Source organism: Epinephelus moara, chromosome 3 (genome assembly GCF_006386435.1).
Source record: "Epinephelus moara isolate mb chromosome 3, YSFRI_EMoa_1.0, whole genome shotgun sequence".
In the NCBI taxonomy this organism is placed as follows: domain Eukaryota; kingdom Metazoa; phylum Chordata; class Actinopteri; order Perciformes; family Serranidae; genus Epinephelus; species Epinephelus moara.
In genome coordinates, this window is record NC_065508.1 from 1,780,564 (window position 1) to 1,793,123 (window position 12,560).

The 12,560-nt window shown below is 42.0% G+C and overlaps 1 protein-coding gene across 1 annotated transcript in view; it reads right to left on the reverse strand.

The window, feature by feature from the left end:
• wwc1 (WW and C2 domain containing 1) overlaps window positions 1–12,560 on the reverse strand; it is a 67,774-nt gene that overhangs the window by 30,346 nt on the left and 24,868 nt on the right. Inside the window, exons 6-8 of the mRNA XM_050039364.1 lie at window positions 5,819–5,948; window positions 1,057–1,203; window positions 258–328 (exon numbers count right to left, since the gene is read on the reverse strand). Of these exons, the coding sequence (XP_049895321.1) occupies window positions 258–328; window positions 1,057–1,203; window positions 5,819–5,948 (348 nt within the window). The remainder of the gene's footprint in view (window positions 1–257; window positions 329–1,056; window positions 1,204–5,818; window positions 5,949–12,560) is intronic.

Sequence of the window (12,560 nt, forward strand, 5' to 3'; positions counted from 1 at the left end):
TATCAAAGTTAAATCTTTCCTACATGCTACATGCTCAGTGACATTTGTCTATTATTCCTTCTATTTCCAGATGTTCTCATTCCATGTGCCAGTACTTAAGTGGTGGATAAGTCAGCTAGTACTTTTGCAGCTCCTCAAATGACAAAATAAATCAATGCAAGACTAAAAAACAGTGAACATAAAAGTTGCATTATAAAAGGCACACTCACACACACTAACACACACACTTTCCTCTATCAAAACAAAGCCACATCTACCTTCTCTTGGCCTCCTCGTACTTCAGACTCAGACGAACCTTCTCTGCCAGTTTGTTGGTGCTGGTCATGAACTGAATACAAACACAAAATTGACACATGATGGACGCTGTCACACATCAATATATTAACTCACGGTCAGATCCTTTACTTAACTAAAAGTGCACACACATCATTGTAAAACTTCTCAATTACAAGTCGTCCTGCATCTTAAATCACATGTGAGAAAAAGTAGGGAAGCGTTATCAGCAAAATGTACGTGTTTTGCAGTAAAATGTCCCCTCACTGTCCCCATATTATTTTATATGACATTATTAGATTGTTAATACTGATGCATCAATGTGTAAGCAGCATTTAACTGTAGGTGGAGCTTTTTTAACTACTTTTTACTGAATACAATTAGCTAGTTTAGTCTAGTTGTTCTTAACCTATGAGACAGCTGTATTAGAATGTTTCATAAAGATTAAGTAAATGAATTAAATCAGCCAATATCTGATAAAATAAACCAACAACCCTAAAAATCTTTCTGTCCTAATATCTTTGCTTTACACTTGGAAAAACACTGATACCAAGCCCAGCTTCTGAAAGGTCGACTGGTCGTCCATCTCTGTCAACTCTCAGGAAACTGTCCCAAGGTTAAACATATGCTAGACTGTTCCATGCTGTCGCCATCTTTGACCTGTCTGACAATATTCAATTTCGTGCTGACTTCTGCAGCCCAGACCAAGACCCAGACTGTTTGGCATCTTCTAATGCTGTAACTGGCAAAAAGGTGAAACTGAGATCCTGGCTGCGGACTCACCTCAGCGGGGATGTCAGTCTGTGAGCCGGCGTCCGAGTAGAGCCGAGGGATGGACAGCTCCGAGTTGGCGAGCGAGGGACTGCTGCCCCACAGCTCCTGCTGGGAGCCTGAGTCCAGCTGGAAACCGTCCTTCAACGCTGCGAGTTTCTGGATGAAAAGAAGAGACAAAAAAAAGGTCTGCTGGAGATTACATGAATCAAAACATGAATGATCAGCGGGGAGAAACTGGGACACTGCAGCAGGAAACTACTCATGGAATAAAAACAGGATGTGATTAAGGACAGGGAGAAAGAATATTACGTAAAGTGACATTAAAACATTTTAAACAGGGAGCAAATCAAGACGTGACACTATCAAGAATAAGACTGAATACAATGGGACGATGGGGCAACATCCATCTTGTATTAATTGCACCTTAAACGGTCAATTGTTTCTGAATCAAACATTTTGTCCATTACAATCCAATCATTTATCTGATCATCGAGGAACTGAAGCTTCCAGGAATCAACTATAAAGCGAAGTTTATTCGACTCACTGTACAAAGGCATTCAGTGAGAGCTGCTCAGGGCAAAGAGCATCTGCAAAATGACAAAACTGCCTCCTCTGTGTTTGCTGCATGTTCCCTATTGGTTACAGTGATGCAGCAGCAGCGGTGGTGAAGGCTGCCGCAGTCATTCTTTCATCTTTACAGCCATGATGAATATCTTATATGACTCTGCGGCTGGTTTTGAAGCCTGCTTAGGAATGCACCTTATCTTTGCTTCTCAGATGGGGCAAAAAAATAACATACCACCTCTGTGATGAGTGGCGTTTACGCACTTTAATGATGCAGCTTCTCAACTGACTCTCAGTTTCAGACTTTTCTTTGTCTCTTCCTGGGTCTTGATTTAGCAGCATTTCAGCATTCAGGCTACACATGGCTGTTATACTGAATGGCAGCCCCCGAGCGGCAGTTAGAGAAAAGTGTTTTGATTTATATTTGAAAGATTTCATTACCCAAAAATCATATACTGAGTGCTTCATCAGACCTGCGTTTCCTCTTAGGGCTCTGGAAAAAAAACGACCAAACAGGTTCAGCTGATGCAGTTTTCTCTGAGTGAAGCATCTGCTGAACGACTCGGAGATCATTTTCACACTCAATTTATCAATCCACATACTCTAAATTTAAAGGTATAGTATGCAGGAATGTTGCTCTCTGTTTGTAATGTTCACCAGTGACAGTAAAAGTAATGTAAAAGTAAAATCAAACCCCAGATTTTCTCTCATCTGTCACTTTGCCTCGCTATATTTGCATTTTTTTTTTTTCTGGCGCTGTGTCTCTTGGATGCCTGCTGCTTACCGTCTGGCACCCAGTCGCTACCTTTTTATAAAGTCCCGACCTCAGCTGAGCGCTGTGGGGGTTACACACCCATGAGTACAGAAAATAAGAACATACAAGTAGAGAGCAGAGCCTCTGCAGAAAAATACACCACCACACACTTCTAGTGGGTCAGAAGTGATGACTGAGATATACATTGTTTTATAGAAAAATCCTAATATGTCCAAAACCCAAGGACATTCAGATTATTATCACATAAGATGAACAAAAGCTGCACAATTAAGATTAATTAATTCATTAAGAACTACAAAATGTTTGGTATTTTATACTTGAAAATTGACTGAGACTATTAATCTCGATTATAAGATTTTCTGTTGACCGACTAATCAATTAATTGTCTGTTTCAGCTCCAAACTGTTGCTGTTAATAAGATCTCTTAATAAGAATACACCTCTCACCATTTCTCTAGTTGTCATCTCTCTGAATTAAAGTATTTCAGCATTAATTGTGTAAGAAACATACTCACAGCCACGCAAACATACACAGATGCACAGCACAGGGACACACACACACACACACACACATATGTGAACAGACAATCTCACAGACACACAAACTGAGCTGTCAGTTGCAGATGGTAAAGGGGAGGGAGTGGGAGAGATGGGAGAAAGAGGGAGGCAGAGCGGAGTCCGCGGAGCAGATTATGTATTATTGAACACACTCTCCTCCCTCTACCTCCAAACCAATATCAGCCCAACGAATCTGCAGCCAGACCTGCCTGATTATACCTGATGTTTTTAATTTATATGTATGTATGGGGGTGTGCGTTGGAGTATTGTCCACACTGAGGCAGACTCTAAAATGCTCAATTTTTTAATAGAAGACTTGCAGACATTAGTTGCTCTACCTTTTCCACTGTTTAATATGCTGTGCAGACGTGTTTGTGCCTGGAGCATCAAAGAACATCTGCACAGTTAAGAGGCATAAAATCCTAAATTAAACACAGAAGCATTATAATGGTGATTTATGGTTTATTAACAAACTAGAAACAATTAATTGTTGTTTGCCTGTTGTTGCATGAGAGCCAAAAAACATATATCAAACAGATTTCACGTTCGGCTCTATTCCCCTCATACCCTCAGCCTGTGAACTCCAAGTCCCATCATGCAACTTTAATACACACTGCAGCCATGGTAGAAATATGGAGTGAAGGCTGCACTGCGATGCTGTCACACGCAATGAAGGAAGGTGGCAAAGCAGAGGAGGGTTGAGAGGTAAGAAGCTGGGTGGAAACAGTTTTTGTATGTGGCAGACAGGAGTACAGAGGAGGAGAGAATAAGATTGTCATTCATGCAAGTGAAGTATATTGGAATTTGAGGTCCCCATGCAATCTGACAGAAGTTGAGTAGTTTACAAAATAATTTGAAATCGAATTTCTTTGGGTTTTAGACTGTTGGTCAGACAAAACTAGACATTATAAGATGTTATTTGGGCTCTACGATGGGATGTTTTAAAGGCAAAATAATTCACCAAGAAACAAAATACAAAGATGCAAATCAAAATAATACCAAGCTGCACCCTACATTCGTCACTTCTTTTCCAAACTCAGGCTAGGGGCTGTCTGAGATACAATGTCACCTGAAATATCAGCACTGACAGAAATAAAGACTGACAGCCCACGGATGTAGCTCCTAACTTTCCCACTCGGAGGTACTCCAGAGTTTATTCCACAAGAGCTACAAAGGAAATGAAACCTCATAGTTGATAAATGTCGCCGCCATCAGCAAAATTGTTTTCACTTTCCAGAAAAACTCATCTCAAACTGAGCCTCGCAAACACAGCCCTCATCCTCTGCTGAGCGAACTCGACAGGCTGTCATCACAACGACTGAGGCGCGACACTAAAACACCACCTGCCTCCCTGCAGCTTCAGCTACACTGAGTCACTAAATCTGCTTTAGTGCATCTGGCCCCTTTTCTCACAGCAATATAATGTAAAGTGTTTTAAAACACGTAAAGACTCTCCTGGGAGTCATCTTATGATCTCATCTCCTCACCACACAGCCTTGCCTTATACTCCATGTTCATGTGCTATTCTAACTCTTCATTACAAATCACTTCCTGCCGCAGCTTTGCAAGAAGTATTATACTGTACTTCACTGCAAAGTCCAGCGAGAGCCTTTCTGTTCTGGGCCTTGTCATATTTAAGTCTATCTATTTAGGGGATTCAGGGACTATCTCATAGCCAGGATCAGAGATAAATTCAGTTAAATACCCGTTAAAAGGAAAAATACAAACATCACTTTTGCTAGAAACAGGACAACACAATAAACTTTCCTCCAGGGTCAACTGATGTGAGGTGTCCTAGTTGGTTGCAAGCACAAAGTGCCCTGCTGAAGTGCTCTTGGACGGAGCACTGACTGCCTAGAAAACTTACACACTGCTGCTCTGTAGCTGACTACACTGTGCTTTGATTAGAAAATAAACCATGTCGCTACATTTCAAACTGTCCCCACTACAGCCATATTAAATCCTTTCATTTGTGGGAAAAGATGCACATCATGACGCACCGTCGCTGTGATTTCTGACATGATCCACGTGGCTCTTGGTGTCACATGTCAGCATTTGGATTATCTGTCTCCTCTTTCCTTTTTCTTTTGTTCGTCAGAGTGTTGATACTGGAGCTGATCAACTCAACATCCTGCCTTCAGCAGCCTTTAAACAATGCTGAGCTTTTCCATACATAATAGACTTTCTCCTTAAGTTTACTCCTCTCGTGTTTGAATTGTTGGAGGGCTGAATTTCGGTTTCATAAGTGAGACGAGCTATTAAAAGAATAAAACAAAATAAAGGTGCGTCTTCAATAAGGTCAAACTGCACTGGATCTGATTCTTGATCTGACACCTTATTCAAAACAACAATGCAGACGTCCCTCTCCTCAGCAACGCTTTCCAGCTCCTCCTGATTGACCCCAAGGCGTTCCCAGGCCACATGAGAGATATAATCTCTCCAGCGTGTTCTGGGTCTGCCCCGGGGCCTCCTACCAGTGGGACGTGCCCGAAAAACACCTCCAGTGGGATGCGCCCAGGAGGATCCTGATCAGATGCCCGAACCACCTCAACTGACCCCTTTCGACGCTTAGGAGCAGCAGCTCTACTCCGAGCTCCCTCCGGATGTCCGAGCTCCTCACCCTATCTCTAAGGCTGAGCTTAACTCCATCAATTACTATAATCAGCTGCTGAAGGGTCTTCATTTACAAATTAGAGTTTAACCAAACATATGCTTAGTATTCAAATAGAAGGAACATCTACTTTTGGAATCAACCCAACTAAACAACATCAAACTTTTGTTGTGTTGTGCTCCCACTCTGAGCCTGACGAGTCTATGTTACAGCGAGCGTCTTGACTTTTTGTGTTTATCCCATCCATTACAAATGTGTTTTTACCTGCATGAGCTCCTGTTTCTCCTTCTCCCCAGAGCTGATGGCATCCCTGATGGAGCGGACCTCTGTGAGGATAGCCTGCGCCTCCTGCAGCTTGTAGCCATACGGGCTGTTGGACACCTTCTGGTCAATCCTGGGGGTCAGGATGAAAGAGCAGAGCCAGAGAGAGGAGGGGGTGAGGTAGAGAGGGGGAGGCAGGGACAGAAACAGGAGATAAAGGTCAGTTTGATGATGATTTAGACCAATATAAGTAGGAGTAGGGTTTCAGATAACGTCCCCAGGTCACCTCATTCACTGTCAGCTGCTCTGGACAGATAATCACTTTCAAAAGATCTAATGGCTTTCAATTAGCGGCTTTTTAAATGTTGACACAAGGACCTGGGACAGCTGAGCAAACTATTACACACATTATAGCAACACTGACTCTGACTCATTTTCATACGCTTACACTAAGTGTCAAGAGAAAGCTGCCCAGTGTAACCACAGCCTTTTACTAGCAGTCAGACGGCAGGCTTCGGCGTAGGAGGGTAGAACATCTCGCTTAAGGGCACTACGACAGCAGGTGGTGGGGCAGCATTACTCATTCACTTTCAGCACACATATTTTTTAGGCTGCTCTTTTGAGCTCTTGTTTACTTACTCTTTGAGGAAATAGTATCTGATTTATCTAAATTATGTTTGTACCGCTATGAAGAGTTAACAACACTCCACAGAGTACTGACAAAAAGTATAATTTATATATTGTATTGACTGTACTGAAACATTTTCACAGCCAGACCTGCCTGTGAACTTCACCATCTTTGTTTCTTAAACACTGAAGCTGAAACATGTGCCACTGAGGCCAGTAAATATGCACAGTCTTTGTTTTCCACAAATCAATTGCTGCACTGACCGATTTCTCTAATTTGTACACCTCCTCCAGAGGAAATAAAAAGTCTGACTTGCGATACCTTGATGGGCCAAAGATTGGAAACCTGCATCCTCAGCATTAAAACCTGAATTTTCATTAGCTGGTGACAGCATTACATGCAGCTGATTTTTAGACTGCTTCTACATGAAGGTGGCTTATCTGTATTTGTTTCTTTTTCTTACTGTTTTCTCCATCTATCAACTATTAAGGTCAGGTGTTCACATTTGAACCGACACCAGTTCTAGTGCCTGGAATCTGGTACCTGTTCCTGTAATCAGAAAAGGTAATTTCTGAACAAGCTGCAGGGTGACGTGATAGGCTAAAAAGCAGTTCTGCACCTCTGTGATTTTCTAATCACACATAGAGCTAATTTCTGTCACTCTGTCTGCTTGTGTGTGTGTGTGTGTGTGTGCGTGTGTGTATATGTGATACTAGGCTATTACTATATATATACAGAAGAAAATAGACCAAACATCGAAACTATCGCGAAAGATAAGTGCTGGTCTTCGCTAGAGAGCTGACGGTGTGAAGCTCCGTTGCCGGCCTTGGAGCTCCGTGGCTGACTTCCAATCTTTGGGGCACTTTGTGGCACCTCTGCCTCTTGTCTACTATTACTACTACATGGGGTACTTACCCAGATGTGCTCTAAGGTAGTGATATTTGGCACAATCGGAATTAACATGAATCTTGGGTCTGTTGTGGCAACGTAGTTCGGTCAGTACCCTTAAAAGTACCAGGTTCTGTACCCAACACTATCTACGATTAACTTCGAAACAGAGCTTAAGGACTTTTAAACCAATCCACAATCTGTGACAAAGTCTTGTTGCCAGCCTGTAATCATTTTTATTCAGGGTTTCTGCAAGCTTCTAGTTAAATTTCAGCTTTTGAGATCTTTTGAAAACCACAAAGAGTGTAATTTAATGTGTTTCATGATTATATAAAAGTACAATGAAAAATCAAAGCAAACAATGTGGCCTTGAATTATTTATTATCATATCCCCTTTTTTTCAGTACTTCCCTTGAGTGTATAACAATAATTCCTGATGATATCATTGTTTTCATTAACATCAACTGGACCTGGATGAGCAGCAGTAAACAGATGGATGAATTAACCAATTGAAAATAATAAATTAATTATGTTCATAATAATCCTTTGCCTGACATTCGCCCATTATAAGTTGATGAGTAGTGACAGTGTTTGCTGCAGGTTTGATGGCGTTGACTTACACTTCACAAAAAAGGATTGCACGGCCTCCTGCAGCACAATCTGCCATCACAACAATCCCACATTTAGTTTCTTGGTGTAATGTCTCCTAGCAGCCCTAGCAGAGTAAATGGAGTTGTCTGTCCCACTCCTGTCTACATCAGATAATGGCCACAATGAACTTCTTTTTGTCAAATAAGAGAAAGAAGAGGTTACGCTATTTTACTGTTCCAAAGGTGTAGAGCAACATTTTCAAGTTGTTTTCGAAAAAAGTTCTCAATCTACACTGAGAACTTTTTTCGAAAACAACTTGAAAATATTGACATAATCGAAGATATTTTTACAGGTAAAATGCATTTACATATACAGCTGACTTTTGATCAGTCTGAGTACAAGATTAAATATTTGCTTCATTAGATTTTGTTGGCTGTAGGCAGACTGGGAAGTCCCGGCTGCAGGGAGAACAGGCAGAAGAGTCGCTGCAGGAAACAGCCATCAGAGGCAGCAGCAGCTATGTAAACCTTGTCATCAGCAAGTCATGCATGCATCTGAATAACAGGTCCTTCCACATTCTTCAGAGAGGGAAGAGGGGGAGGGACGCTCGTACAGAGAGGGAGAGAGAGAGAGGGAGAAAACAAGGTACAGAGAGAATGAGGAAGTGAGGGAGGGAGAGAGGCACTTGTCTGTAACAGGCAGAGAGAACAAGTAATCCTCTCTGAGTCCTTCTCAAACATGGACTTATGCTGAGTGAAAATGCTGTTATGAACCATTTCATAATTAAAATCACAACGACCTCTTCACAATAACACGGAGAAAAAGAGGGACATTAACAGATACTTACTAAGATAAAACATTTATCTAACTACAGTCACACTTTATAAGTGATACTGGAATTCCACACTAAAGTGGACATTTTTAAATGAGTAAAACTGTGTTTTTCTTGGACTTTCAGGTACAGTTGTGACCAGCTCCTGCACCAGTTTTAGTAAACATCTGCCTTTCTGAAGTGCCTTTATTCAAAATGTTGAATCCCTTGCTGTGTGTGTGCTGTGTGACCTCTGATATATTTTCATTTTAAAACAGTGTTTTTTAAACTAAAACGATCTCCATACGCACAAGTATTTTGGATCAGTTTCAGAAATTATCTCCATCTTTACTAACACCCCTGAAAATGCATATCATCTGACTATTAAAGGCACACTGGGCATGTATGAGTCGATGTAAACAGGAAGCAGAATGTGAACTCTGCCATTGATTGCTGAAAAAAGTAAGAGCAGAGATTTGTTGGGCCGATGAAGAGGTGAAACTGTTACTGAAAGTAGCATGAGTATAAGGCAATCAAGGTGGCGGAAAACACAGACTGGGAGTCCTTGCGGAGCAAATATGGCGACATACTAGTTAGCGTTGTCAGGGTACCAAAATTGGGACCCACGGTACGATACCAGTGAAAATATCATGGTTCTGAGTAGTATCNAAAGAGAGAAATGTGAACGGCTTGTTTCTCCTCTGACATGCCACATACCTGTGTGCCGCCACGGCTGGGCTGTTCAGGTAGGTCTCGTGACCGATTAGATCCTATCGGGAAGGGAACGTGGGTGTCTGTGTCATCATTTTCAAGTCTCCGTTTTCACCCATGCAGGCTATAACACAACCCCAGAGTTTTCAAACTAAAATGGGGCCAGCAGCGTTTTCAAAGGTGTCTGTTTAAGGAGTTCTAAAAGCCCCGAGTAGTGTGGACGCTAAGCATAAACACAGTAATAGTTATGCATTTTACAACAAAAACATATTATTGTGGACGCAGCCTCAGTCTCTAGTATGGGTCAAGCTCCAAAAACAAACAACCCCACTCCTGCACCTTTCAAACTCTTGTAAGAGAGGCTTTCTGTTATAATCTTCAAGTCCAATCTTATATTAAAACCCTGAAACCATCATTGGGTTTAGTGTCTGGGATTTTAAAGGTCCAACACTGATGTTGGGTGTAAGGTCTGTCTTGCATTCAACACTCCATTTCATCCCAGAGGTGATGGATGGGGTTGAGGTCAGAGCTCTGTGCAGGCCAGTCAAGTTCTTCCACACCAAACTGAGAAAACCATTTCTTAAAGGAGCTGTCTTTGTGCATGGGGTCATTGTGATGTAGAAACAGGAAAGGGACAAACACAAACTGTTGCCACAAAGCTCCCTATTGTCACACACAATATAGTTCCCAACCTCTAAAACAAAGTAACGTCTACTTGACAAACAAAAACTATCCACTAAATCACGACCAAAAAGGCAAAGATTAAAGGAAAATCTGGAAAATGAGCCTCACACTGAGGAGTACAAACGTTGCTTACGCTTCCTGTACTGACAATCATCTTGTGAGCCCCCTGATTTATCATACGGCCAGGTTTGAAACCACTGGTCTAAAATATTCTTCCACTTCACTGAAACTAAGGGACATAACAAAAAAACAAGAAAAACAGACCCCAACAAAAGTAAACGTAGGTATATGAACAGGTTTGTCCACATATTTTTGCCCATAAAGTGTATAATACTGTCACTTTTCTGTTCTACCTATCAGACAACATCATAAAACTCCCTCTCATACATGAGTATTTTGTGAAATCTTATCAGGAGCTGAGTGTTCGGCTGCATTCCAGTCTAAGCCTATTCGTATTTCTGCAAACAGTGATTGGTTGTTGAATGCCGTCTGATGACTGTAACAGGAGAGGAAAGTCACGGAGGAATGCCGTCCAACCACTCTGCCTCAGCTACTCTTTAATCCTCCTGACACTCTCACTGTGCTGCGTGAGGCAAGACAAACAGACCGGACATTCCTGTTCAATTCAACATCGGCTGACAGCGGATCTGCATGTCGGCCCTCGAATGCGGTACATTTCGAAAACAAATCACAGACAGCCTCAGTGTGACATAAAGAACAAATGGAAGAATGAATCCCTTTCAAATCAACATTCCCGACTGATGGCTTCACTGTTCTGGTACACCTTGCACTTTCTGACAAACTTACTTCATACCCTAAGGTGTCAAAGTAGGTCAGATAGAAGGGGTGTTCCCTTTCTAAATCCACATTCTTCAGCTGTTGTTCCATTGGTGCATTTATAGAGGTGTTAGTGTTTAATGATCGGATGGAATGTGTGATAATGCTGAGGCAATAACTGAGGCGATAAGCAGGTCTGCTGCGCTGAAGTTCCTGACTTACTTGCATCTGTTCAACTCCACATAATCACATTTACGGTTTATATGCTGTTTAACAGGGCAAATTCCAACAAGTGCAACACTACAGGAAGACTCAACTCCTTCATCTCTACTGTACAACACTATCCCTGTGATGCATAAGCGATCATGCCATAGATAAGGATAGGACAAATGAAAGATAAGAGCTAAGTTGAGATATGGCAAAGATCTTCTATGAAAGACCACATTAGATGGAGGAGAGAAGATACAGGGAAGAGGAACGATCCAGACAAGGTGCTGTTAAGATCTCTGTTCAGGAACAGGAAAATGGCTAAAAGTCTGTTATCTTCACCCCTATTCTGACAGATATCAACAATACAGTTGAACCAAGTCAACATGAGTTGATTCTCAGCTGCTTAAAACTCCATTTAATCCCCTCTCCCTCTCCCTGATCATCACCCATGCTTTAGTTTTAATACAGTCAAAGTTAGGTGTTCTTATTGACAGGTTTGTTTCTGTTGTTAGGCAACTAAATGAATGTTACACATCAATTTCATCACAGCTTATACAGGACAAACAATAATTCTATGGAACTGTGACACATCAGATGTTACTCTGTAGTCTGACAATAAGAGTACAGGTTACGAACATCTGCTGTGGCTATAATGACATTTAAAATGAGTGATAACAGACAGAGTTTGGGGAGAACGACTTTGAACGATAGGGTGTTTGAACATGAGCTATGTCTACATTGATTCTCACTGGTTGGAAGTGGGCAGGACAGAGTTGGGAAAATGTACTTCACAATCAGGATTGAGCCAAACCTTTAATTTTTCTTTTTCTGTTTTTTTATGATGATTTTTTTTTTCCTAGGGCGGCATGGTGATGCAGTGGTTAGCATTGTCGCCTCACAGCTAGAGGGTTCCTGGTTAGAACCCAGGGTGAGGAGTTCTAACCCAGGGTTGGGGAGCCCTTCTGTGTGGAGTTTGCATGTTCTCCGTGTCAGCATGGTTTTCTCCGGGTACTACGGCTTACTCCCAAAATCCAAAGATATGCAGGTTAGGTTAATTGGTAGTCTCTGTACTCTACAGACTCTACATTCAGTGAATGTAGAGTCTGTAGGCAAACCCCGGAGATCTTGCCTCCGGAAGAAGAGCGGAAGAGCCCTGGTTTCCAGTTGTAGGCTGTCTGTAGTCCGCGTGATATTGATCAATCACGTATGAGCCGGCTGCAGTTGTTGCCAGGTTAAACGGTCCGTGCGGTGAACTAACAAGGCGGAACATAATTGGCGTCACTGCAAACTCTGAATCCATCGCAATGGTTCAGCATATTTACTTATATATAAACGGAAGTCGGAAACGGAAATTCGCCTCCTCCGCCCAAATCAAACCGGAATGCCAAAAAATCGGGGGTCTGCCCCCAGAGGCTGTATCGCCGTCTGCTGGAAGTCAGACACCA